General features: G+C 49.9%; 1 protein-coding gene across 4 annotated transcripts; it reads right to left on the minus strand.

Annotated features, from left to right (window-relative positions):
- On the minus strand, positions 1 to 27,390 carry POU6F1 (POU class 6 homeobox 1). 4 transcript variants are annotated; one of them, XM_029205940.1, is made up of 12 exons: positions 27,114 to 27,390; positions 17,035 to 17,127; positions 15,295 to 15,490; positions 11,648 to 11,769; positions 10,533 to 10,758; positions 9,777 to 10,009; positions 9,024 to 9,152; positions 8,195 to 8,398; positions 7,447 to 7,488; positions 5,179 to 5,320; positions 4,440 to 4,608; positions 1 to 3,314 (listed from the first exon to the last, which is right to left on the minus strand). In XM_029205940.1, exons 2-12 carry the CDS (start codon positions 17,080 to 17,082, stop codon positions 2,969 to 2,971), a joined length of 1,857 nt encoding a protein of 618 aa, XP_029061773.1. In that variant the 5' UTR covers positions 17,083 to 17,127; positions 27,114 to 27,390; the 3' UTR covers positions 1 to 2,968. The 4 variants fall into 4 exon arrangements, with proteins under 4 accessions (XP_029061773.1, XP_029061772.1, XP_029061775.1 ...); XM_029205939.1 differs by having other exon boundaries at positions 9,777 to 10,012; XM_029205942.1 differs by lacking the exon at positions 27,114 to 27,390 and adding an exon at positions 11,953 to 12,057 and having other exon boundaries at positions 9,777 to 10,012; positions 17,035 to 17,052.
- Positions 27,391 to 27,953: the final 563 nt, after the last annotated feature.

Genomic DNA, 27,953 nt, shown 5'->3' on the forward strand with positions numbered 1-27,953 from the left:
AAAGAAAAAATACTGTTTATTCCACACAACTACATCAAGTGCTTCTCCCCTCCTGACCCCTCACTCCAGCTCTCAGCGGACTTTGTCCCACATCTGGGATCAGTCAGAACCTCAGCGTCAGAGCCTGGCCTAGGAGACAGGAAGGGAATCTAGGCATCGGAAGGTGATTGGATTTCCAAGGACACAAAAATGTCAGGGTCTCTCATTCCAAAGTCAAATGGGTTCCTTAACCCATTGGACTGAATTCTTTCCCTGGACCCCACCTGGATAAAATGCCTTGATTAGTGCAGGGTCAAAGGCCCCAGCCAATTCATTAAGCCATAGAAAGTTTTGGTCTTTGAAACAATAACAAACAAAACACATGCAAACAGTTAAGCCATTTCTGCCCTTTCTCCTGCCTTTCCATGGTAAAGGAGCCACTGAGATCTGGCTGATAACCAGAAAGGTGCTTTCAAAACAAAATTGATATCAACTCCCTTCAGAACCTGATGCTACTCAAAACAAAAATATAAACAAAACAAAAAACCCACCTCAGGGCCACTGCTGCTCTCTGGGGGCCCTGTGTTAGGGGAAACAAGAGCAGAGATCAGGCCAGTGAGCTCTGGTTTGGGCACACTTCAGGGGCATCCTGTGCCCCCCTGCCTGGGGAATTCAGCCTGCAAACATTCTGCCCCTGGACTTGTTCCTCTGAAAGACCAACTCGTCATTCCAGCAGAGGAAAAAATGCTTTAGTTCTAGCCCAGCCTTGGGAAGACACATTTAGATGCGGGAGGAGCTAAGAAAGCATGGCCAGGCCTGATTTAGAGCAGCAGTGCATCAGCTTTTTCCTGCTGTGACACAGGACAGATGGTGTCCTCCTGCATATCCACTGCCACGGACACGCCCTGGGTTATATGCTACTCCCAGGGCACCAGCCACGACCCACTTGTCTCTCCCAAAAAAGAAAGCATATCTGAACACAAGGGCTTGAGAGTAAAAACCCATATCTGTCTAATTTATTGAACTATAAGTGATTGAATCCTTTACAAACTCTGGCACTACTTTATTCTTACTGAAAACTTGTTTACAACACCCCTCTCAAGTGAGCTCGTCATCTCATTGAGACAGGTTGATAACCCTGAACTTGAGTGCGGAGCCTTACCCTTGGAGACGTAGCCTCTCCCGGGAGGCTGGAGCAGACAAGGTGCCCACCTGCTTCCTCATCCTCCACCACACGCGAGCACGTTTCGTTGGTCAGGATGCAGTGGCGTGGGGTAGGCAGGAGCGGGCCATTGGACACACAACTGCCTTCTCACTGGCAGAGCTACCAAGAGGCCGGCCACACTGGCTTTGTAGGGCCTGGGAGGGGGCAGCTGCAGGCAGGAAAGGTAACACAGCATGCCAGAGGAAGCGAGGCTAGGCTCTGCACCAGTGTCTGACAGAGGTGGTGATGTGCCCTCGCCTGGCAGTCACCTCTTCAGGGTTTATTGTAGAGACCTAGAGACCTGGCTCTGTAAGGACACGAGTTGTGAACGGAGGGGGTGGCTCACCCGTGACTTGTGTGTGACCCTTTAAGTCTAGTCTACACAGCAAGTCTGGGCTCATCTCAGCAAACCTTGCAGTGCTCTCCTGATCCCCTACTGAATTCCAGGGGAGGCCCAGCCACAGTGAGGCTGGGAAACTCACTTAACAGCTCGGATGAGATGCCAACCCCCAATGTACCATAGCTACCCTCTCTGAAGGCAAAACCCAGCCTGCTCCAGGGGTATTCTTAGCTTAGAAGCGCACTGCGGGGATTGCTTACACAAACACGTGGTCTAAGACTCTGGACAAAGTTAGATTTCTCCTCCAGTATCCAAGACTTCAAGTTCCAAAGAAAATTAGAGTTAAGTCACTTTCCACAAAGAGACCTTCCAGGGCTGCCATCAGCTCTTTCTGGATCTTGGCTTTTTTTCCCCAGGGCCTTGCTTTCTGGCTTCTTGTTTAATTTGCTGCTTCTGAGAAGGGCCCAGGAGTGGGGGGGCGGTGAGTGTGAAGACAAGAGAGAGTCAGCATTCCTTTCCTCATTCCCCCCCACCCCCCCAGTGCCTGCTTAGCTGGGCCGGGGGATTTTCCAGGCTGCAAGCTCTCTTAACCACACCATTCTGATGTGGAGATGGCCAGGGACAGAGATCAGATTAAAATCTGGGCAGATGGCCTTATTTACTAAGTTCCCAACCTGCTATAGACCCAGGTCAACTCCAGGACAGCTAGAGTTCACTGTTGCTTCCTTCCAACATGATTTACAAAAGAAAAGATTCTGTTTTAGGGCAATTTTCCACCCTCCCAAAGGAACCAGGGAGAGATGGGGAGAGGAGATCACATGTTCTGGCCCCAGGGCTGTGGAAACCTTCTGACCTTGAGGTCGGGGCAGACATGGCATCTGACCTTCTGAGCAGCACATCACCCTTTTCAGAATTGTATGTGTTGGGTTCTTTCAGGGGACAGTGTACCTGCAGGCAGAGGGCGGGGGATGGGGGGTGGGGTGTGAGGCTGTGTTTCTGCTGGACTAGCCACCGTACCTGCCAGAGGAGCAAAGGAGGAGGGAGGGTGGAAAGAGAATGCTGTCGGAAACAAGAGCTAATGGCCAGTGGTCCTCAGAGGCTGCTGCAGCCCTGCCCCAGAGAGGGGAGTTTCCGGTTCCCAACCAGAATTCACCCTTCAAAAACCACATTAGCAAAGTGCTTCTTCAAGTGACACCACAAATCCCCTCCCTTGGCGTGACCATGCCCAAGCCTGGAGGTCTCAGACGGGCCCCACTGCCCTCCCCAGGATGTGGACGATATGGGGGGAGGGGGAGGGGGCTGAAACACAGGCGCACCGTGTAGTCTCACGACCCAGGGCAAACACAGCCACGTGTGGCAGAATGACAGATGCCGCAGGGCGGTGGCTGCAGCCGGGTGCCAAGGGAAGGTACAAAGTGCTGGAACACAGGGCTGGGGGCTCAGCCCTAAGGGATCTGAAAGACATTCAGCTTGCTGGTGTTCTTGAGCGTCTGACGCCGGTTGCAGAACCAGACCCGCACGACCTCCCGGTCATAGTTGAGCTCCTTAGCAATCTCGGTGATCTCCTGGCCTGTGGGCAGCGGGTTCTTCTCGAAGTAGGCGTTAAGAGCCTCTATGGCCTGGGGGGTAAAGGAGGTGCGGCGCTTGCGTTTCTTGGAGGGCTCGCCTCCCACAAATTCCATCAGGTTCTGCTGGCCTTCCTGGTTCCGGAGTTCGGCTTCATTCAGCCACTTCTCCAGCACTGGCTTCAACTTCTGCGCACTCTTGGGCGTGATGTCCAGCTTCTCAAACCTGTAGGTGACCCAAGCCCAGGAAGGAACAGTGAGAGTGTCTTACTCCCCACACCGGGCGTGAGCGCTGTCCACAAGGGGCTGCTCCTCTTGGGGCTGGTGGGGCTGTGCTCAGTGTTCCCCTCACCACCCCCACTAAAACGCCCTGGCTCGGCCAAGCCCAGACTCCTCAGACTGTGCTGTATCCCAGGTCATAACAGGGAGACCATTCCCATGGCCTCAGTTCAGTAGTGCGATGATAACAGGGCAACTGCTTTAATGAGCACCATTCCAGAACTTTCATATCCAAATGGGTGAGGTCCTTTAAGGAGTCATCTTGAGAGGCCTCCAGAGATGCCAAACGGATGTCGTAAGTACTGTCCTCCTCCAACTGCAGCATCTCTAAGACAGAATACTCTTTCTGGCTGAGCCCCGATGTGACTACAGAATTCCCAACATGGCACGGTAGTCTAATAGTCACTCTAGTCTAATCTATATAATTGGCAGGCAGATGAAACCTTTTGGCCATCCCTGAACCGTGCGTTTTTTCGTGTTTGAAACCCTCGGCTATCCTTCATTTCTTTTCTTTGTTTGTTTGTTTGGTTCTGGCCATGTAACGTGGCTTGCAGGATCTTAGTTCCCCGAACAGGGATTGAACCTGGGACCCTAGCAGTGTCCTAACCACTAGACCGGCAGGGAATTCCCTACCCCTCCTTTAATACTGGCACCAGAACCAGTCTGTACGCTGCACACAGAAAAATCAGCTACATCACTTTATAGTCATGCCTCAAAAGAGGGGGAGATGGGAGCATGATAGGGGTGATAGTGGGTTATAGTTGAGAACCAAGCCAGAACTCAAGTTCTCACTTTTGTGACTAATTTCATAAGCTGTTCTCCTGTCCCTCTAGGATTCCTAAATGGATTATGATCCTGGCTTTCCCATAAAAGACAATATAAAGGCTCAGGATTTGGGGCTAAACTTCAGAGGGCCCCCAGAAAGACTTTGGCTACTCGAGGTGTTCATGTCTACCCTTAGAACAGCTTTCCTTGTCCAGAAGAGGGCGGAAGCCAGGGAGAATATGGAAAAGGGCCGGATCACCTGGGCCCCTGTGAGTGCCCTGACCTTGTCCAAGGCAGCCGTACTCACCGGCAGATGGCTGACTGGCTGTAGGCTGGGCCTTCTGTCGCGGTCAGAGCCTGACCCACCTGGGTCTGCGTGAGGCCCAGGGATAGCCGCCGGATCTTAAAGTTCTTGGCAAACTCCCGGATCTCTTCTAAGTTGATCCCGTCCTCATCCAGACTCGGGGTATGTGGCTCTAGGCCAGAGGAAGGGGGCAGGGGTGTGTGTAAGACAGACAACCTTCACTGCTTATCTTGCCCATTGGCCTAGCCCGGTGCTGTAGTGAGGGATAAGGACATTTGACAAAAGACCTATGTACCCTTTAGACCCTCATCACCCCTGTCCCCAAGACATATAAAACTTGGGGGTAAGGGGCCAGGACCAATGTGTATAGAGGTAGAGGCCTATTTTCAAGTTCTTCCAGCTCTAACTGTTGACCCTCCCCCATTCTCCCCAGCCTGGCCCCAAGCACACCTGTTGGCCATCCACATTCCTCAAATGCTGGGTGAGAGACCATAGGGGAGACAGCCAATGGCTTGGCTTCTCAGAGAAGCAGCCAGACAGCTGGCTAAGCAGCCTCCACCATCATCATGCATAGAATCCAGCTCCACAGAATGAGAATAAGAAAGCCAGTTCCTGGCAATGGGCCTGTGCCCTTCCCCTGTGGACTCAAGGAAGTTTATTAAGGAGAGCGTCATCTAATGAGGTCATCGTGTCCAAATAAATGCCTCTCCCCTTCTCCACAACCTCTCTAGAAGCCACTTACTGGACACCAGCTGGCTGACAGTAGGGGTCTCTGAGCAGGTGATCGGGATAGGAGCAGAGGCAGCTGGCTTGGCCGCTGGGGCTGCGCTGGCGATGACCACAGCTGGCTGGGGCATGGCTGCCGGGGGCTGGATGGGCTGCACCTGCAAGGAGAAGCGCCAACAAACCCCACTGCCCGCCTGCCTGTTTCAGGGGGGTGGAGTCTCTGGTGGGGCCAGAGGCAGGGCAAAAGTGGGCATGGAGGGACTTCCCTGGTGGAGCAGTGGTTAAGAACCCGGCTGCCAATGCAGGGGACACGGGTTCGAGCCCTGGTCCGGGAAGATCCCACATGCCGTGGAGCAACTAAGCCTGCGAGCCACACAACTACTGAGCCTGGGTGCCACAACTACTGAAGCCGCGCACCTAGAGCCCGTGCCCCGCAACAAGAGAAGTCACCACAATGAGAAGCCTGTGCACCGCAACGAAGAGTAGCCCCCGCTCGCCGCAACTAGAGAAAGCCCACATGCAGCAACGAAGACCCAACACAGCCAAAAATAAATTAATTGATTAATTTTTTTTAAAAAGTGGGCATGGAATCCTCACTCACCCAGCACACTCCTACATGTGCCCCACCAAAAAGCAAGACTAGAAGCTACGCATTAGCACCCACCCAATGATAATGACCTCCAAAATAAGCATAGAACGTGCCCCACCAAGCTGGGGCCTTGTTGCTGCCTATGACCCGGGCAGGTCAGAGGCTCAGAAAGGTTCAGCACACCTGGTCAAAGCCCCAACAAGTGTCCACCCTTGAGATAACTGCTCTCAAATCTCTGCCCTCAAAGGAGAAACCTCGGGGCTTCCCTGGTGGCGCAGTGGTTGAGAGTCCGCCTGCCGATGCAGGGTGTGCCCCGGTCCAGGAGGATCCCACATGCCGCGGAGCGGCTGGGCCCGTGAGCCATGGCCGCCGAGCCTGCGCATCCAGAGCCTGTGCTCCGCAACGGTAGAGGCCACAACAGTGAGAGGCCCTCGTACTGCAAAAAAAAAAAGGAGAAACCTAAACCTGATTCTAGAGCCTCCAGGCCCCAAATATCCATTAACAGGGAACTGGCAAATTACTCCTGAGACCTCTCTACATTAAGATACTGTGCAGCCATGATGAAGAATAAGGTTTCTCTCTTAACTGCTGCCATGGAAAGAGCTCTGAGTCACAGTGCTAAGTGAGAGAAAAAAAAGTAAGGTGAAAAACAGTTTTTACGGAATAATTCCTTTAAAAAGACATATGAATTACCCAGAAAAAAAATCTTGAGGCATATAAAGCAGACTGTCAACAGAAGTCATCTCTGGAAGTAGAGTTAGAAGGGATTTTTACCTTTTGACATCACACATAATGTTGGAATTTTTATAAATAACATGTATCGAATTTATAATCAGGAGAAACTATAAATATATGAAATTAGTATTTTTAGTATGATTCTTTTTTGTTTTGTTTTGTTTTTGCGGTATGTGGGCCTTTCACTGTTGTGGCCTCTCCCATTGTGGAGCACAGGCTCCGGACGCGCAGGCTCAGGGGCCATGGCTCATGGGCCTAGCCGCTCCGCGGCATGTGGGATCTTCCCGGACTGGGGCACGAACCCGTGTCCCCTGCGTCATCGGTAGGCGGACTCTCAACCTCTGTGCCACCAGGGAAGCCCTAGTATGATTTTTTTTAAAGCTTCCTGAAAGTGCAGATTTCTTTAGGATGGGTCCTGTTCCCTGAATTCTACCTCCTGGTAGCTTCAAGTCATTCCCTCGTCATCCCCAGGGCCTTGTTCAGAGCTCCTTGTCTCTGGCTAGAATTGTTTAAGCTGTCTCCTAACAGGGACGATGACTCAAGTCTCACCACAGTCCAATTCTTGACTCCACCTGGATAACGGAGGGAATTTTTTAAATGCAAATCTAATCAGCCACTTCCCTGCTAAAAACCCTCCTGCGACTCCCCACTACCTAATATTAGTGATGACAATAAAAGCACCATTTTTCAAGTGCTCTCTGTGTACCAGAGTATAAACTGCCTTATGTGTAGTCTATCCTTTAACATTCATAACCTTGTGAAGTTGGTACTCTTATCACCTCCATTTTATAGATGAGGCTAAGAGGTTATTCAATGAAGCTGGGAAGCTACATACCACTAACTTGTTAGGGATGTGAATTCTTGGACGCCACTCCAGACCTACTAAATCAGAGGCTCTGGGGTCGGGCCTGGGAATCTGCATCCCAGCAAGCTCTCCAGTTGGTTCTGCCGCACACTCACGTTTGAGAACCTCTGCTCTGGCACACTGTACTTCCTGCAATTCTGTGGAGGTAGAACACTCTCTCATCCAACTCATCCCTTTAGATTAGTTCAGTGTCCTACTCTACGAAGCCTTGTCAAACTCCCCAGTCTGCTGAGAGCTCCCTTCTCTGGGTTCCCAAAGCACCTTATCCTGACCCTATCACAGCCTTTGCCACGCTGACTTATAATTGTCTCTGATGCTGGGCTACCTAAGGTTAGGAAGGGCATCTTATTCAGCTCTACATCTTCAGCACCTGGAATATAGTAGGCACTCAAAAACTGCTCCTAGAATGAATACATAAACGAATAATCAATGCCACGGTGCAGGGCGGAGGGGTGGAGGGATGAAGGGGTGAAGAGGGAGAGGGTACAGAACGAACCTCCCAGGGCCCTTCTAGCGATTTGTTCACCCTGGAGCTGACCGAGGCCCAGTTTACTTTGACCACCCCTGCCTGGCTTTCTCAGAGTGCTATTGACCTCTGAGGGCACATATACACATGCTCGGTGTGTGTAGGTAAGGGGTCAGGGGACGGTGGTGCTGTTTTCCCAGGCAGAGAATGCGTGGACTCGTGTGAACCTTCTACCCTGGAACCTCCCCCCGCTTTGGGGAGGTGCCCTGCTTTCCCAGGGGCTTCAGGAAATAGTTTCGTCCAGCTCACAGCCTGGAGGGAGGCCACCCATGCCAGACGGCACTGCCTGCCCCCATCCCCCAACCCAGCCCTTGTACCTCACTCTTAGCGGGGGACTCAGGAGTGCTTGGCTTCCGGACAGCCACGGGAGAAGGCAGGGGGCTGCTGGCCAGGGCTGCGATCACCTGGCCCTGGGCGTTCAACAACAGCTGGGGGGTCACAGCCTGGACCTGCAGGCTTTGGGCTGGTGCTGGGGCCGCCATGCTAGCCGAGTTCACTACCCACGGAAGTGTTCCAATAACCTGGGGGGAAACATAGGGACCCCAAGTGTGAGGGCAGCGTCCAGGTCCACCCCCAACCCAAATCCCCACATTGGCAGGAAGGGACTTAGACAAATCACTTAACCCCTCTGGGCCTGTTTCCTCACAAGAAAGTGAAGGATTCCCACTCTAGGGGCTGCTTCCTTTATTCTCTCTCCAGAGCCGTGGTGGGGCAGGAGTAGGTTTGCATGTGCATTCAGACAGATCTGGATGTGAATCCCTGCTCTGCCACATTTTAACGGTGTGGCTTAATTTCTCTGAACCTCAGCCTTCTCCCCTGTAAAACGGGAATAAAAATCTCCACCCAGTAGGTGTGTACTCAAAAAGAAGTGGGATAATGTATGAGAAAGCACCTAGCACAGAGGCTGGTCACAAAGTGAGTGTTCCATAAACGAAAACCCCCAGCTAGAGTGAGTACCACCAGGGCTGGATGGGGGCTACGCCCCTGCCTGGCCTCAGTATCAGCAGAGAGCTGTCACACAAGAGGTATGAACAGCAGCTCGTCACCCTAGTTGAGTTCCCATGACCCTCAGCCCACGTCCTGCCCCTCGTCCACAGCCAGCATCACCACTAGTCCCCACCCCTCGGCCTGGCTTTGACCACTTGCCTGTCCCTGAGCGTTGGTGAGGATCTGACTGCTGATCCCCGGCATGCTGGGAACGGCGTTGGCAATGACCGGAGTTGCAGTGAGGGAGCCCAGGATCTGGGTCTGTCCCCCGAGGGAAGCAGCACTGATCTGTGGGTGGAGGAAGAGCCTTGCTCAGAGGCGATGGGGCGAGAAAGAGCCCAAGGCAGAGGGAAGAGGGCCGAGGGTACTGGGGCAGGGGGGATGGATGCTGGGCAGAGGTAAATGTGGGCTGCAGGCCCAAGTCCACCAGCTGAACAGTGTCCAGGGCCAGGGGCTGCTGGGGGTGAGCAGGGAAGGGCGGGGTCGCAGTCGTGGAGGAGTAACTCTGGCTGATCTTTCGGGCTAGCCCTGGGAGAGTAGAAAGGCCAGACTGGAGGGGCTGATGTGACTCTAGTCACATCTAACAGCCTCTAGCTCCACCTTAGCGACAGCTCACAAGTTTGCAATCCCCAGACATCATCCCACCCTCCAAGGCTGGTCCAGTGGTTCAGGTTCTGGAGGATTTGCCCAGCCCTCTTGGCAGAGGTTGTCTGCTCTTGTCTGGGACGGATGGGCTGGCAGCTGCAGGGGAAGGCCTCAGAAGGAGCCCATCTGTGCCGAAGTGTTGCAAGAGAGCCGTGTTCAGGGGGCTGGTCCTCTACCTCCTTCCTCCCCCGAGGGAAGGGTCAGGTTCACCCTTGGCCAGAGATTCGGTCCATCCCTGTTTAGCCCCTGGTGAGGGCAGCAGCTTACGATTCCTGGGCTAAACGCGAAGCCTGCAGGCTGAACGGTGATCTGTGGGGGGCTGTCCACTGGCTTGGGGGTGGGGGCAGTCGCGGTGGCAGCAGTGGACTGCGGCAGAATGGCAGGTGTGGTCTGCAGCAGCGGCTGGGTCTGGATCAGCGTCTGGGGCCGGGTGGGCGAGGAGGCCTGGGCCGGTGGGGCAGCTTGTACAGGTGCCGGGAGAGCGGCGTTCAGCACGGCAGCTGCTACGGAGCAAGGCAGAGACAGAGGTGCTCAAACGCCTAGCCGTAGCCCAGGGAGGCTCCAATCCCAAGGGATCTGGCACGAGAACGAGGGGGGGTTGGGGCAGGGGGGACAGGCAGCTGTGATTCACTTGATCTTGGCGGGGGCGGCACATGCCAACTTCTCTCATCCCCCCTCCCTTGGGCCTGGAGAGGTGTAGATTCAAAACCAGAAGTTGAATCTTCTTGCAGTCCTTCTCAGGAGGCTGGTCACGGGATGAGTTCTGGCGTAGGGGGGAGGGGTAGTCTCAGACAGTTGGCTGAAGGAAGAGAGGCCTGCTGGGCCAGCATGGTGCCATGGCCTAGAGTCCCAAGGTGGTGCAGCAGCTCTGTGGCTGGGTGCCTGGGACACCAGATCCAGACTCCAGGGCTGTCGCCCTGGGAGGGCTGCGGGTTTGGAGTCCAACATGGCAAGCACACGTGCAGGGATGGTAGTGTAAGGTGATGGGGAGCCTGGTGCAGTCCTGGGGAGAGTTGCCGTTACCTTGGAGACCGGCTAAAGGTGGCTTGAAAATTCCCCCCGTGGGAGAAGCAGCGGTCAGTCCTGGGAGGGCAGCCACGGTTGCTGTAGGAATTGTCCACACGGCCAGCCCCTGCTGACCAGCCACTTGACCTGCAATACTGATGGGGATAAGAAGAGGTTGAGTAACTGCCCCTGCTGGAACCATAACTCCTGTCAGAACTGTGGCTAAGTTTTCCTGAGTCAAGACCTGCAAAAGCAAACGAGATTTCAGAAAGAAAAGAAAAAATACAAAATCAACATCGACAGCGCAAACACTGGGTCTCTCAGACCCAGCTGAGCACACACAAAGCATTCTGAGGGCAGTGGGAAAAGGCCGCATGAGGGCGGGGAAGAGACAAGCCCTAGCTGGAGGCCCAACCCCGCCCGAGGGGGCACCTGGACTGGACTATACCGCCTTCAGAAAAGCAGCTCATATCAGGGACAGGGCCTAGCCCTGCTCAAGGGCCAGAAAGGGTCACAGGCCTCTCCCACCATGGTCTGGTGCCTCCCAAGCCTTCCCCGGGCCCTTGCCCACAGGACCAATGCTTTGTGGCCAGGAAGCAGGGGGCAGGGGCTGGTGGAACCAAGTGGTCAAGACCCACAGGGGCCTCCGGGAGGTTCTGATGGAGGACAATCCTGATGGATGCCTTGGAGAACTGTGCTTGCAGTGAAAGGTCACAGGGAGCTCAGCATGCCTGGAGGCCCCTGGAGACAGCTTCTCACTGAGCTGGGGCTGCCCCTGGCTCTAAATGAGGACCAAAAATCCATGAACTCTTCTAGGCATCCCCTAGAGGGGCTGACAAGGGTATTCACTCACTTAGTCATTAGATGACTTGAAGGAGTTAATGTAATCTCTATAATCCTTCCTGAACCCAAGGAGATTACCTGGCAAATGCAGATCTACTTTTCCCAGGGGGCCTGATCTGGGGCAGGGGAGAGGCCAGGGGTACCTAGTAGGAGACTCCCTCCCTCAAGCCACAGCCCCTTCCCCATCCTGCCTCATGAAGTTCCCAGATCCCATGGCCAGCCCATGTTGGCTATCCCATGCCTTGCTCCTGCCCACTGCCCTCTGTCCAGCTCCCTGGGGTGGCCCTTACCTGGGGGGCAGCTTGTACAGCCAGTGGCGTCAGGGTCTGCGATGCCTGAGGCTGGCATGGGGCTTGGCTGAAGGTGGCAACGGCAGGGGCAGGGCTCGGAGGCATCCCCGGGAGTGACTTCACTTCAAGTGGCATTGGGACAAAGAGGGACAAGGAGTGAGCCTGGGTGAGTGTGACAACCCTCAGCCCTACATTGTATTTCTGCATAACCCGAGGCCAATCACTGGCCTTCCCTGGCCCACAGAGGCAGCTTCCCAAAAGCTACGGGTAGTGAGAATAGGAGGCTGGAGAACCCTGTGCCAGACCTGGAAAGTAGGCCACCCTCTTCTCACAGGTGGATGAAGAAAATGCAGACCCAGGCACAGCTGGGTATCAGTCGCTCATCTCCTGGCTCTGTAGGATGCTAGGACCTATCACATAATCAGTAGTAGAAAGGAACATGTGTCAGGGAGAGAAGGAGCTAGAATCAATGGGATCGACTGGCTCATCCAGCAACTGGATCATTGTTCAACCTTCAGGCTACTTTTTGGACGCAAGTGCTGGCTTGGGGAAGGGGCGGGACTCCTGTAGGGTGGAGTCTTGGAAGTGACGTGTCTTGGATACACTCAGGATTAACGGGGCTCTCCAGGCCAGGCAGCTTTTCTTCTTGCCATTCCCTGAGGTCTGAAGTCTGGGTGAGCAGCTTCTAGGAAGTTCTAAAGGAACTTCCTATGCATTGGAGCTTTTCCCCCAGGTGAGAGCTTCCTCTTGCCACCTGGATTTAGTTAGGTACTGGGACCCGTACCAGGAAACCTCTTTAAAGCCACACAACAATGCGGAGAGGGGTTATTATTTAATATATGGTGAGACATTAAAGAGAATCTAGGTGTTGTGTGTTCGACCAGATCAGTGGTTTCTTTTTTAATTTTTTTTTTTATACAGCAGGTTCTCATTAGTTATCCATTTTATACATATTAGTGTATATATGTCAATCCCGATCTCCCAATTCATCACACCAGTGGCTTCTAAATACTGACTGGGTATAGGTTTCCAGGCCCTAGTCTAGGCCTACTGAGTCAGAATGTCCAGGAGTGGGGGCCAGGAACCTTTCATCTCTCTCTTTTTCTTTTAAGCTCCCTTGTGATACAGCACACAGACAAAGTGGGAACCACTGAACTAGATAACCTTCCAAGGCTGCATTCCCAGCCTGTGTTTTAATCTGGAAAGGCACCAACCTAACTAAGGACTAGACTGTTTACAGTATATAATTTAAAAATGCAGATTGCTTAAAGAATGAAAGAGACAAGCAACGACCACAAAAGCCTTATAAAATACTAAAGAAAACAAAATGGCAGATTTATCTCCACTGTGGAGGGGAGATACATTTCTAACTATTGAAAAAAAAATCAGAGAAGGATAATCTGAACCTCTGGAAATTTAAAAAATATTTTGCTTGACAAAGTATAATGAAACCTAAAAAGGAAAGTGAGGAAATGGGAATGTGATAGACACGAGTGATGAAAGCTTACCATGTGTACAGTCATTTCATTAGGATATGCTGTATTTCCAGAGTAGGACCATGGGCCCTAGGGTCTGCCTACATTTAGGGTTTTTGTAGCTTCCTGCTAGACTGCTTTTCAGGAAGACTGAACCAATGTACAGCGCCATCAACAATGTACCTGTTTCTCCACAGCACCACCCAATTTAGGTTTTATCACTGTTTATTTATTTTTCTGGCTTAATAGGCATAGGTGGTACCTCATAGCCAATTATTTTTTCCCTCATTGATGGCAAGGTTTTGTATTTTTCCGTGTGATGACTTCCTCCTATGTAAACAATTAGCTTCTCTTCAAAAGGAATTTGGGTGGACTACACCTCAAAGAAAAATAAAATTAAAGGGCCATTCAAAGCAGCACTGTTTATGACAATGAAAAATCAGACAGTTTGATAACAGCCAAAACCAGAATCAGATGAGTGAATCTGTCAATAAAGGACATGGAATATGAAATAATATGGTGGTAAGTGTCATGCTACTTAGCCTGCCCTCAGGGGCCACACCTATAAAAATGTGTATGTGTGACAAGGTTTGGGTAATAATTTAGAGTGACACAAATCACTAGATTCTTTTTTCATCCTGAAAGTTTCCTATTACTTAGTTTTATTTTGTTTTAAGAGGAAACACTTCTCAATATTGCATACACAGAAATGTTCCATCAAAGCCACAGTTTAAGCTGGCAGCTCCTTAGGAGGTACCATCAACATACCGCCCTTCCCTGCTTGACAATGACGGAAATTCCTTTATAAAGAAGACTTTGGTGAAAAGCTTAAGTATACAAACCTCTGGAAGAAGATGCACACTACCATGAACACTCATGCTAAAGTGTAGATAATTGATCTCTGATCAATTCCTGAGAGCAGGTTTTGGATAAGGAGCAGAATTAAGGCGCCAGAGATACGGAAGATGGATGAAAGGGTAAAAAAGGAAGTTAAGGCACTGTGGATAAACCTGGAAAGGGTGGCCGAGATGGAGAATCCTTGTCTTTCCTGTCTGCTCACCAGGGCACCGGCCCATGGGAGCAGGTGGTGGCTCATCCTGGCCTCAACAAGGAAGCAGAACATTTCCAGGCTAGGGGAAAATGATCACGTCTCTTGTCATTCCTTTACTCAAAAGGAGAAAAGATAACCCGGGTTACTAGGGTCCCAAATGGATCTGCACACTGATTTGCGAGTAGAACGAGGGAGGTGAGATCTGGCAGGAGTTTTGTTAAAGAGTTGCCTGTTCTCTTTGCTCTCTTCTTGTCTCCCCCTCTTGGCCCACACCCTCTCCCCCAACCACATCTCCAATCTAGGGAAGGGGCGAAGTTCAGCAGAAAGCAAGGGGAGGTGAATCATGGCTTTCTGGGGGAATTGGCAAGAGAGGCCCCAGGCTTCCTGCAAAAGGTGTTAATAAGGTGTTAATGAGGAAAGTCAATGAAAGGGTGCCCTGTGCCCAGAGAGCAGTGCCTAGGACCAGCCCCAGCTTCTAGAACAGCCCAGGCGGTCTCACAGCTGTACTGCAGGGTCATTAGGGGAGACAGTGTGAGTCAATCAGCCATATACATTCCACATGCAGGAGAATCAAACTCATGCCCTGAAGTCATCTTTGGAGAATAAGAGCACAAATAAGCCCACCAGGCTAGACTCATGCCAGCCCAGCTGGGAGTGAGGGGCTGGGATTCTACAAGGCCCTCCCTAACACACACATCCTTAGTCCAAGGTGGGCATGATGGCCTCCCATCCCCAACTCCTGGCACCGCCCAGCTCTACCACAAAAGGTACTGATTTGGAAGGGCCGTCAGGATCCTGAAGGCTTAGTCCTCTCCGCCTTGAGCTTGAGGGTCTGGTTTAGACCTGGCAGCCCTCTCTGAGGTTAATTCAATCCCCTCACCCTGACCCATCCCAGTTTAGGTCTGTAAGTGACTGAAACCAGAGCTAAAGTTCCAGGGACAAGGAGTGGCCTAGGAGCTGACCAACAGTACAGACTGTGACCAGAGGCTGTCCAGTGGACGGGAAGAGAGTGAGACCCTAAAGCCACCTAGCCCCCTCCGGCTTCATGCTGGCTCTCCAAGGGGGAACACAGGAGGGGACTCAGGCGGAGCAATGCCACATGGGAGCAGGTAGCCTCATACCAGTTGCCTCTGCAGAGGAGTCTGGGTTGTCTGGCCCAGCTTCACTAGCAGCTTCACCGGCTTTGGTGGGGCCTCCGCTCTGGGAGCCCTCGGCGGCCACACCTTCCAGTGCTTTGCCCTCCTCCTCAGCAGGGATCTGGGCATCCACTCCAACCTCCAGAACTCGGATGGTCTCATGGCCTGACATCACGATGACCTGCAAACAGAGGACGGGGACACTGCTGGGGGGAGGGGCAGATCAGCCCTGGGGAACCGGAGCTCTAGGTATGGCTGAGGGAGAGAGGAGAGAGCATGTCAGGATGCAGACCTCCTGGCTCAAGGACTGTGTGCTCTGTGAGAATTCCAGAGCCTGGAGCAGACTGCAGCTCCCTGATTCCAGGGAAGGAGGTACTAGGAGAAAGTAGGCCCTGGTGACAGGGAGAAGGGCCTGACACAAGCTAGGAAAAGTCCCACAGAGCCAGACCACTGGGGGACATTTCTATTTGTTTCCTCTCTTGGATTCAGTTCAGGGAGTGGTAAATGGCCTCTCCCACAGCCTTGCAAGGTTGTCTTCTTGGCTGCTAGGATATTGGAGTGTGATTACCATGGCCCCTAACACCATATCCACAGCTTAAGCTGGGACAAGAAGCAAATCCCTCTTCACGTCCCTTGAGTTATTATAGGAGTGGAAAATGAATGCTCCACGATACTGAGTAACTTTTTAAGCTCATGGTTCTTTTATTTCCAAAACTCTGGGGTACGGGCCAAGATTTCCCTCCAAGCCAACTTCCTGAAGCGAGGGTCAGGAATCCTGAAGACGTGGCCTCTCGCTGGCCCTCGTGGACTGGAGCTTTGTACCCTGTGGGCCTGCAGCTCCAGTGTGCCTTCTGCTGTGGGCGCGCTCCGACCTGGAGCGGAGCCCCCATGCTCAGCAATGCAGGCAGCCCCTGGGCCTCCTCGGAACACTGGGTCCCCTTTCCTGCTGAAAGAGCCAGCACTCAGTGCTTTACCTCCAGCACTGACACGCTTCCAACTGGGCCATTCAAGAGTCAGGGACACCCGGTACATTAAAAAGCTCTGTGTCAGGCCTTCCCTGAGCTCCCGCCTAGGCCTGAAGACACTCCCACAACACGCTCCTTAGGCCTGAAAACTGGAGCCAGCCAGAGACTGCTGGAAAAAAGCAACACCGTGACCCATCAGGGGAGTAAGAGTGCAATAACCCCCCCAGCAGTTCCCTTTCTGACTCAGACTTGACCTGTGAAGGACTTTACTCCCATCACACTTTAAGAGAGGTTAGTTAATCTTTTTTCTCCTTTTAAAAATTTCATAAGTCGGAAATTCCCTGGCGTCTCACTGCCAGGGACCTGGGTTCGATCCCTGGTTAGGGAACTAAGATGCCATAAGCCACGCTCTCAAAAGGAAAACAAAATTACATAAGTAATAAAAGGTCATTGCAAGAAAAATTAGAAAATGATATATAAGCAAGAAAAAAAATTAATTCCCTGATATCCAAATCTTTCCCCATGTTAACTTATACATATTTTCACATGTTAATCTCACTTTTTAAAGTCACAGCTTAAGTCCCCAAACCCAGCCCCTGAGAAATCCTAGCTGGCAACTACATCTGGATAGGTAAAGTGACGATCTGGATGGGTGTTTCTGGTAAGAAACAGATGAGGGGCTCTATGGAGTTTTCCTCCTTGCCCACACTCCTTGGTCCATTACCCTCACTCCCCCACCTCTTCCTGCCCCAGAAGATACCTGCTCATTGACAGTCAGAGATGAGTCTGGCCCGGCTCCAGGATCCATGGTCACTTGTCAGGGTGGGGTGGGGCTGGCCCACACCTACACATCCTGCAGGGTGAGATGGGATGGGAAAAGCAAAGGCTGATACGACATAGTCATAAAATTTCCATGCCATCTCAAAAAGTCAGAAGTAGAACGGAAGGAAGAGAGAGAAGCTAAGGTCTCCCAGGTATGTGTAGAAGTAAAGGAAATAGGATTCTAAGGATTTTAAAACTAAAGTGTCTCACTTCCTACAGCATCCTAGGAGAACCTACACTCAAGAGGAGCGCGTGTGACAAGAGGAAAGAGGGGGCCAGGCATCTTTCCCTGGGAGTTCCCCAGTCCAGTGGGAAAGAGCAGACCCAGTAGAACCCAAGGTGACTTTGACCCAGACTCTCAGAACCAGACACAAGTAAGGAGCACACTGGGTATCAGAGCATGTCTCAGGGGAGGGGTCTGAGTGGACTTCCTGGAAGAGATGGTAAAGATAGGAATAAATTAAAACAGTTGTCTCAAACGAATGTCTGATTACCACCTGGAACACATCAAAAACGCAGGACCCCCCACCCCGATTTCCCCAGACCAAACATCCCCAGAGTCTGATTTAGTAGGTGGGTGCCCCAAAATCAGCACTCAGGGGATTCTGTGGCAGTGGTCCGAGAACCATACTGGCCTTTAACATGGGAGGCAGGACAACGTCCCAGATGGTGCAGCAGCTGCCACATGCAGTGAGACAGAGTGAAACAAGCCCTTGTGAGAAACAGGTGGTCTTGCTGGAGCCACAAACCACAGTCACAAGAAACAGAGGTAATAAAGGGGACAACTAGTTTTAGACACTTATAGAGAAAAGAGTAAGTTAACCTCTATTCTGAGTGCCCACTGTGCTAAGCATTTTACGGAACACTAATTCACGTTATTACTCACGCCAGCTGGGGGAAGGGAGCATTAGTATCGCCATGTTATGGATGAGGACACTAAGCTCGGAGAAGTGTTCCGGATTCCTCACCTTTCTCTTCCTCTTCCTCTTCTACCCCTGGGTCCGCTTCGCTTGTTTTCCTTTTTTTTTTTTTTTTTTTGGTTATTTTATTAATTGAGGTAAAATTCACATAACATCAAATTTACCATTTTAACCATTTTAAAGTGTACGACTCAATGGAATTCAGTACATTTACAATGTTGTGCAACGATCACCACTATTTAGTTCCAGAACATTTTCATCATCCAAAAGGAAATCCCATACCCATGAGCAGTTACTCCCTTCCCCTGCCAACCCCCAGCCCCTGGCAACCACGAATCTGCTTTGTCTCTGTGGATTTGCCTATTCCCAATATTTCATATAAATGGAATCATACAATATGGGGCCTTTTTGTGTCTGGCTTCTTTTACTTTGCAGAAGGTTTTCAAGGTTCATCTGTGATGCAGCATGTATCAGTGCTTCATTTCTCTTCACAGAAAAGAACTGTGAAAAAATTCCATTGTATGGGCTCTCGCACTCTCTGGGGAAGGCGGAAGCACAGGTAAACCAAGATTTCATTTCCAAGATGGAAAGTCCATCAGACTCAGCTGTGGCTTTACCCAGCGCTCCACAGGTCTGTGCCAATCCATCACCTCCCCCACACGAATAGTTCAAGAAAACAATCTGTGAGTGCAACACTTAGAGAACGATTAAGGAAAACAAGATCTTCATTTAATTCCCATAATTAAATGGCGTGGTAAAGTGTCTTAAAGTCAAGAATGAAAAAAACAATCATTTTGACCCACCTCCTAGAGTAATGGAAATAAAACCAAAAATAAACAAATGGGACCTAATGAAACTTACAAGCTTTTCCACAGCAAATGAAACTATAAACAAGATGAAAAGACAGCCCTCAGAATGGGAGAAAATATTTGCAAATGAATCAACAAAGGATTAATCTCCAAAATATATAAACAGCCCATGCAGCTCAATATTAAAAAAACAAACAACCCAATCAAAAAATAGGCAGAAGACCTAAATAGACATTTCTCCAAAGAAGACATACAGATGGCCAAGAGACACATGAAAAGCTGCTCAACATCACTAATTATTAGAGAAATGCAAATCAAAACTACAATGAGGTATCACCTCACACCGGTTAGAATGGGCATCACCAGAAAATCTACAACAACAAATGCTGGAGATGGTGTGGAGAAAAGGGAACCCTCTTGCACTGTTGGTGGGAATGTAAATTTACACGGCCACTATGGAGAACAGTATGGAGGCTCCTTAAAAAACTAAAAATAGGGCTTCCCTTGTGGCACAGTGGTTAAGAATCTGCATGCCAATGCAGGGGACACAGGTTCTAGCCCTGGTCCAGGAAGATCTCACATGCCTTGGAGCAACTAAGCCCGTGTGCCACAACTACCGAAGCCCGCATGCCTAGAGCCTGTGCTCCGCAACAAGAGAAGCCACTGCTATGAGAAGCCCACGCACCACAAAGAAGAGTAGCCCCTGCTCGCCACAACTAGAGAAAGCCTGTGCGCAGCAACAAAGACCCAACGCAGCCAAAAATAAAATAAATAAATTTAAAAAGAGTTCCACTATTAAAAAAAACAAACAAAAAAAACACTAAAAATAGAATTACCATATGACCCAGCAATCCCACTACTGGGCATATACCCAGAGAAAACCATAATTCAAAAAGACACATGCACCCCAACGTTCACTGCAGCACTATTTACAATAGCCAGGTCATGGAAGCAGCCTAAATGCCCATCGACTGATGAATGGATATAGAAGATGTGGTACATATACACAATGGAATATTACTCAGCCATAAAAAGGAATGAAATTGCATCATTTGTAGAGACGTGGATGGACTTAGAGACTGTCATACAGAGTGAAGTAAGTCAGAAAGAGAAAAACAAATATCGTATATTAACGCATATATGTGGAACCTAGAAAAATGGTACAGATGAACTGGTTTGCGGGGCAGAAATAGAGACACAGATGTAGAGAACAAATGTACGGACACCAAGTGGGGAAAGTGTGGGGGGGGGTGGGATGAAATGGGAGATTGGGATTGACATGGATACACTAATATGTATAAAATGGATAACTAATAAGAACCTGCTGTATAAAAATAAATAAATAAATAAAATTTTTTAAAATTCAGATCTTTTCAGAGAAGCCATCATCTTTAGCAGAAGAAAACTGGAATTTCAAGAAAATTTTAAACACATAGTGAGGTAGAAGAAAATACACATTTGAAAAATACTTTTAAGAATATCGATGCAAGTGAATCTAAATCACTGGATACTGGGTCACGCAGAGGTCTCCAAGATGATTTTGTGAATGAGAATTCTTCCCAAACAAGGATTAAATGAAGAAAAAGCAAAATAGGTGGAGATTCGGGAGAAAGAAGACCTTCTTCACAGGCTAAAACTAGTCAAAATGTATCACTCAAAGAATGACCTGTCCCAGTTACAGCTGTTAATAAGGAAGTGAAGAAGTTGCAGGCAGATGTTACTCTGTGAGCTGCAATCAACTATGTCTGAAAAGAACAAGAAACTGAGCCTCACCCATCTGATAGATCACTATGTGTAAGATGATAAATTGCTACACTCTAACAGAAATGAAGAAGAATTCGTAAGAGTTTCATTCATATTTTTTTCTCCAGAGTATCTCTGAGAATGATAACATAATAAAAAAGGTGCTTATATATTTTAAAGAGAAGGTATCAACCACTAGAGCTTAGAGAAAGGTATCCTGATGAAAGCCAATTTGGGAACTCTGTTATTACCTAAATATAAACCAAGTTCTAAAATGAAAATTCAGTATTTTGGATAAATTTGCTAAAGGAAACAACATTTAAATAAATATGAAAAATGTTAATAATGATTAAAAAATAATTTGGACAATCCTGGAAGTAGTTTTAATACATTGTTTTGTTTATTGTGGTTAAAAAAAAAAGTTTTATTGTAAATGTTAAAAAACAGTCCAACCAGGTGAATGTCTAAACCAAAATGGGTCTAAAAATGCCTGCCTCTCTCATTTTATGACCCTTGTTTCCATCCATTTATCACATATTTCCATCTGGCTGGTCTAGTAGATAAACTCGTATGTCAAAAAAAATTCCAACGTATAGATATGCCATATTTTGTTTATCCATTCATCTGCTGATGGACGTTTGGGTTGCTTCTACCTTTTGGCTACTGTAAATAGGGCATCTATGAATCTTTGTGTACAAGTTTTTGTTGCAACACCTGTGTTCAATTTTGGGGTATATACCTAGGAGTGCAGTTGCTGGCTCACCCTAGGGGTTTTAGGGTCTCCACCCCAATGACTGTGGTAAATAGCACATCTGGATGGCCTCCTTTGAGTTCATGATGCCATGCAGTGCCCACAGCCTGACAGCAGTGAAGAGAGATGATCGACTGTCTGTTTTAAGAGAAGGGGCTCTTATGATCACCCCAGCAGTAGAACTCCAGTACACACATAGATCATGGTTAAAGCTGGGACAGGAAGCAGTGCCCAGACAGAGCCTCCTCCTTTGCCTTTTTTTTTTTTTTAATTTTTAATTTATTTTTGGCTGCATTGGGTCTTCGTTGCTGCGCGCGGGCTTTCTCTAGTTGCGGCGAGCAGGGGATACACTTCCTTGTGGTGCACAGGCTTCTCATTGCGGTGGCTTCTCTTGTTGTGGAGCACGGGCTCTAGGCGTGTGAGCTTCAGTAGTTGTGGCTCGTGAGCTCTAAAGCGCAGGCTCAGTAGTTGTGACGCACAGGCTTGGTTGCTCCGCGGCATGTGGGATCTTCCCGGATCAGGGCTTGAACCCGCGTCCCCTGCATTGGCAGGCGGATTCTTAACCACCGTGCCACCAAGGCAGTCCTGGGATTCAGACTTTTAACTCAGACTCATTTCTGTGCTTTTAATCACTTTACACTTAATGTGTCTGAGGTTTTCAAGGTGTAAAGTACCTTCTCATTATAATCATTTTTGGGGGTGGAGAGTACTCTGCGTGTATTGAAAGAATGGCTGGTTAAGCTGGAATGAGTTTTACTGGTATTCACGGGAAAGAAAGTCACATTTGTTATGGGAAATTACCTTTCAAATTTTTGACATAATCCTCTCCAGCAAGGTTGTTTGTTGACATCAGCATCTCCAGCTCTACACCACATTTATATTTAAATTGTGCACCTACTTACCTCCTGCAGAGCTGCCATCTAAAAAGGCCACAAGGACAGGAAGCAGGAGATTAGTATAGATTAATAGCTGGGGCTGAGCTGGATCATCCAGACAATGCTCCCAAGACGGTCCCACCCAGTCTGACAATCACCAAGTCTAACTCTCCAGCTTAGACCTCACCTGGGAACTTCAGACTCATATATCCAACTACCTACTGATTGCTCACATCATCTCCTACTCAACATGTTCAAAACCAAACTCCTGATTTCTACCCCAGACCTGCTCCATCTGCCTGTAGCCTTCCCCATCTCAGCAAATGGCGGCTTCATCCTTCCACAGATGCTCAGGCCCCAAGCCTTGCCATCATCCTTGCCTTCTCTCTTACATCTACCTATACGTCTAATAGTAACTCCTTCAAATCGTGTTGGCTGTCTTTTCCAGTGCGCCCAGAATCCCCCCACTTCTTATCACGACCACCATGGTCCATGCGGATGTAGTACCTGGTGTAAAGAAACACGAGACGGCCTCCCCTCCTGCTTGGCAAGCATCGTCTGCCTTGTTCTTAAATCGTGAGTCTCCAGGCAGGTTGCTAACCTCTTTCAGGTTTTCATTGTCTGATGGATTTTCTGCCTATCCTCCCGCCCTTCTCCATTTCTGGCCCCAGGACATAGATTTCCCTTCCCACCTGCTGAAAAATAATCACCATCAATAGTTTATTGGTCCTGGGATAAACCATAATGGAAAGAATATAAAACAGAGTGTGTATGTGTGTGTAACTGAGTCACTTTGCTGTACAACAGAAATTAACACAACATTGTAAATCAGCTATACTTCAATTAAAAAATAAATTTAAAAAATAGTTTATTGGAACCCAGCCCCTTTACACATAGTATTACAGTGAGCACTCTTTGGAGACAGACTTCTGGGTTCACCATCTCAGCTTTGATACTCACTAGCTGTGGGACTCGGGTGAGATGATTTAACCTCTCTGCCTCAGTTTCCTCATCTGTAAAAATGAGAGTAATAACACCTACTTCATAGGGCTATGATGAGGACTGAATGAATTAATGCATGTAAAAAGTTTAGATCCATCTCTGGCACATAGTAAGGGCTCAGAAGATGGTAGGTATTACAAAAATTTACATACATTATCTCATTTAAATTTAGTATAGCAGTTAGGAACCTAGGTTCACCTCTCAGTTTCACCATTTCTTAGCTGTGAGGCCTTGGACAAGGACCTAGCCTCTCCATGCCTCAGCTACCATACTTGAAACGGGGATAGCTAGCGTTGTAGTAAATTGTATAAGGGTTCAATAAATGTTAACTGTTGTTATTCAGTTTCGACACCAGCCCCATGAGACCGCAGAGCAAACACATAGTGAAGCTTGACCAATTGTGTCACTGTCTGCAGGTGGGCGGATTACTCTCTGTTTTTTCAGGGATAAATAATAAGAGAGCTTATCTTGGAATTATCGTACAAAGCACAAATAACAATTAGCTATTACGATCCCCGTTTTTATTGATGAGAAAGTTGATGATCAAAGAGAGGTAAGGGCATAGGCTTAGGATAAAAACCTAAAGCAAATCCCAGCTTGGTCAGGAAATAGCTGTGCCATCCTGGGCAAATGATTTAATCTCTTTGAAGTTTAATTTTCTTATCTTTAAAATGCTGATTAAATGGGCAAGACTTGTGGGGTTGTTATGGTGATGATATGAGATCTGTAAGTAAAATGCTTAACATGGTATTCTTACCATGATTCTCATTTTTATCTACAGGAAGATGGAGGTTGAGAGAGGTCAGGTGACTTGCCCAAGGGCACAGAAGAGTCTGTGGCAGATTCAAACTTCAAGGCCACATCCACCTGCTCCAGATTCCTGTCCTCCTGACACCACACTAAGCCTCCATTCAGGAAATGGGAGGAAGGCTGACGGGGGCTGCTCTGGCCCCCAAGGATCAGGACACACTGGAAAATGGAAGCTCTCCGTTCTGCTCCAGACTTAATTTATTAACTTCCCTCCCCACACCCCAATTCATGGACAGAGATAAATGACTTGCCAAGCTATTGGTAGACTGGCTAGGCACACACATGGGCCAGAAGGGAAGGAAAGGGCAAAAGATAGGAAAGTCGTGAACAACCTTACTTCTCCTTTCCCAACCTACCATTTGTAATGTTACACATATATAGTCAAACAGTAAAGACTAGTTTAATAGGATAGATTTAGTTTCTGCCCCCATCCCCTTGTGCCCAAACTTGATTCACCCAGGCAGGGGGAAGGGAGGGGGCAAATGAAACGTGAACAATAACAAGTAGGTATGTTCCCCCACTAGACTGTAAGGACCAAGAAGGCATATCCACTTATCATCACATCCCAGAGTCTAGTATAATTCCTGGTACACAACAGAGGTTAATGAATATGAGAGGAAAACATAAATTATGATGTCGGATCATATCATTTAGCCTGGTCATATTTCCTACCTCCTCCTCAAAACACACAGCCTATTTCAAATTTTGTGCCCTCGTTCCCAATGCTAGGGCTGCTTAAAAACGATTTCAAAGTAGTATTAAGTTCTGGAGAACCCCAGTCACACTCGCCCCTTCCTAACGTGCCGGTCCAGCTCCTCATTCCCAAGCCTTCCGTCATTTGTCCAGTTTCTCCCGAGTCCCACTCCATCTGTGGCCTGACTGACCCTCATTTTGACACAGAAGGAGCTTGGGGTTTAAAGGCAGAAGACCCACATTGAGTACTGCTTCTGTTTCAGGTAACCCCTCAAAGCCTCAGTTTCGTTATCTATGAAATGGGGCTAAATTATAGTACCTACCCCATTGGCTATTGTTAAATCGATAACATTTATGGAAGGCTCTTAGAACAGGGCCTGGCACACAGCAAACACTATGTAATTGCTTTAAATTGAAGTAAAGCATGCATATAAAATGTTTTTAATTGTAAAGTGTTATAAAAAATGTGTAAGATTACTACTATGACTTTATAGTGAGTAAATCTTTGGGAGGGGGGGATATGATCTTGTCCCAAGTTCCTTCATAATGCAGAGAATCCTTAGAGAAGCAAATTTCTTCTGATTCATTTCTTCTTTTTTTTTTTTGCGGTACGCGGGCCTCTCACTGCTGTGGCCTCTCCCGCTGCGGAGCACAGGCTCCAGACGCGCAGGCTCAGCGGCCATGGCTCACGGGCCCAGCCGCTCCGCCGCATGTGGGATCTTCCCGGACTTGGGCACGAACCCGTGTCCCCTGCATCGGCAGGCGGACTCCCAACCACTGCGCCACCAGGGAAGCCCTGACTCATTTCTTAATTGCTAGGTAGTAACTCCAAGAAGAGAATAGCCCATCTCTCTCTCTCTCTCACTCTCTCTCTCTCTCTCTCTCACACACACACACACACACACACACACACACACACAGTATCACTCTATAATATCTTGTTTGTTTTCACATTTATGATCTGCCTGTCCCCACCTCCACTCCCAAACTGGAATTAAAACTCCAAGACAGGGGAGGTTCTGTCTGTATTGTTCAGAACCGGTACAGAGTGGATATTTTTGTTGCACTAATGAACAAATGAATGAAGGTCTACCGCAGATATGCAAAGAAGTACCAGGTCACAGAAATACCACGCTGAGAACCAACACGGACTTCAGTCAAAATGGAATATACAGGGCTTCCCTGGTGGCGCAGTGGCTGAGAGTCTGTTTGCCGATGCAGGGGACACGGGTTCGTGCCCCAGTCCGGGAAGATCCCACAGGCCACGGAGCGGCTGGGCCCGTGAGCCATGGCCGCTGAGCCTGCGCGTCCGGAGCCTGTGCTCCGCAGCGGGAGAGGCCACAGCAGTGAGAGGCCCGCGTACCGCAAAAAAAAAAAAAAAAAAAAAAAAAGGAATATACAAAATTATTCCTCAGAAGGCCCTGCTGGTCAATGGTGGCTGCCTTAGATTATCAAGAAAAGGGAGGTGGGATATTGTCTATGAACAATTGAAGACCAGCCTTCTACTTTTGGAACAAGGAATATGGAAGAGCAGATTCTAGCTCTCTGCAAAGAGCTTCTTTTCATTTGCCCACGAAGGCTGCCCGACCGCGTTTTATTTCCCCCCCACGCGCCCGCACACGAGGCTGTTCTGTGAAGATTTGAGGCTTCCAATGACAAATGAGTAGGGGATCCCAACGCTAAAATGGAGGTTACAAGGCACCCTGGGGCTCCCCCGGCCTTGCCAGGTGAGAATGCCTAGGGAAGCACATATCAGGTCCATTATGATCACTATTTATTAATAATAATATTGCCACTAAATATTTATGAAGTGCTCATGCTCAGCTATACGGTGACACTCCCACCACTCCGCCACCCTTCCAGCAGCACCCAGCTCCCTAACCCCAAGACCCACAGTCCTCCCGGTGCACTGTGGTTGGAGAGAATTGTGACAGGTAGCTCTGGCCGCCTCATTGACCTTAACTGCTGGGAACCCAGGCGTCCGGGTCCTCCAGTGGCGCGAGAATCCATTCGCGGTCGCCACGGGGTCTTGTAAGAACGTCCCCTTGGTCCGTACCCCACCTGGGCTCCAGGAGCAGAAATGGGGAGGGGCCAGGTCCAAGCTCCCCACGGGGTCCACCTGGCGGCTGCCACCTCCTCTCCTCAGTCCAGACCAGCCCGCAGGCAAGCGAGGGCGCGGCCCCCGGGGTCTCCGGTCCACAGCAGGCGGCCGCTAGCCATCCCACTCCCAGAGCTCCCCGCCGCTCCGGCCCAGCATCCTGGAGCCGCGGCCCCGCGGCATTTTTTCTCTTTATCATAAATATATAAATTATGCTAATTACGGGCATTGCATATTAACCAAACCCGAAACCTCCCCTGCCCGGCCCCCTCCCCCTCCGTGCAAACCCCTCCCCGCCCCGGACCCCGCTACTCACCGGAGCCCGAGCCGCCTTCGCCCCGGGTGCCCGGCGTCCACCGATTAGAGATTCATCTCACAGCCCGAGCCAGGGGGCCGGGGGCCGGGGCCGGGGCAGCCGCCGCCCTCAGACAAAGAAGCCAGTGCGGTTTGGCTGGGCTCGGCTCGGCCCGGGAGCCGGTCTGGACCCGCCGCCGCCCCCGGGCCCCCAGCCCGGGCTGGGCAGAGCCGAAGGGGACTCCGCGGGCTGCGCTGGGCAGAGAGGGGACGGGCGGGAAGCGAGAAGGGGGAGCGGTGTGGGGGGCGGTCAGGTATATATATATTTTTCTCCTCTCCCCCCCTTCCACGGCCCCCCCTCCTTTTTCTCCCCCCCCCTTTTTCCCTCCTTCTGCTACTTGGATTTTTTTAGCTGCTGCGTCATGAGCATAATTTATGCAAAGATCTTTGCCGCATGCTGCACCGCGCGCGCCAGCCGCCGGGGGCGGCGGGCTGGGCGGGCCGGCGAGGAAGGGAGGGGATCTGGGGAGGCGAGAACGAGCGATTGGGGCGGGGAGCCGGGGGTCTCAGACCCTTGCCACCCCGGAGGCCCCAGAGGCTCACTCCCCGGACAGGAGTGGAAGGCCGGTGGGGCGGGTCACGCAGCCCCCTCCGAGGTGCCGCTTCAGGTCGTTCCATTTTGGAAGGTGCGAGAGTGGGCCGCGGGAGCACGGGAGTCCGGACCGGGGACCCTGTGCCACATTCCCGTCAGCCTAGGATTGCGGCCGTGACTCCCAGCGGCCGCCTTTCCTTTCTGGGTTGGTCAGTTGCCCTCCTCAACGTTGAAAGTCAAGTCCATGTCCATTCCCAAGCCCCAGGCCGG

Source organism: Monodon monoceros, unplaced genomic scaffold, assembly GCF_005190385.1.
Source record: "Monodon monoceros isolate NGI ecotype Baffin Bay Population unplaced genomic scaffold, NGI_Narwhal_1 Super_Scaffold_6, whole genome shotgun sequence".
Classification (NCBI taxonomy): Eukaryota; Metazoa; Chordata; class Mammalia; order Artiodactyla; family Monodontidae; genus Monodon; species Monodon monoceros.

Bases quoted from the DNA above. Each gene is read 5' to 3' on its own strand.
- POU6F1 (XM_029205939.1), bottom strand. From the start codon at position 17,082: ATGGATCCTGGAGCCGGGCCAGACTCATCTCTGACTGTCAATGAGCAG. The intron at 10,013-10,532 runs GTAACGGCAACT...CTTGCTCCGTAG, and splicing joins ACCTTTAGCCGGTCTCCAAG to CAGCTGCCGTGCTGAACGCC. The intron at 9,153-9,776 runs GTAAGCTGCTGC...CTCCACCCACAG, and splicing joins TCGCGTTTAGCCCAGGAATC to ATCAGTGCTGCTTCCCTCGG.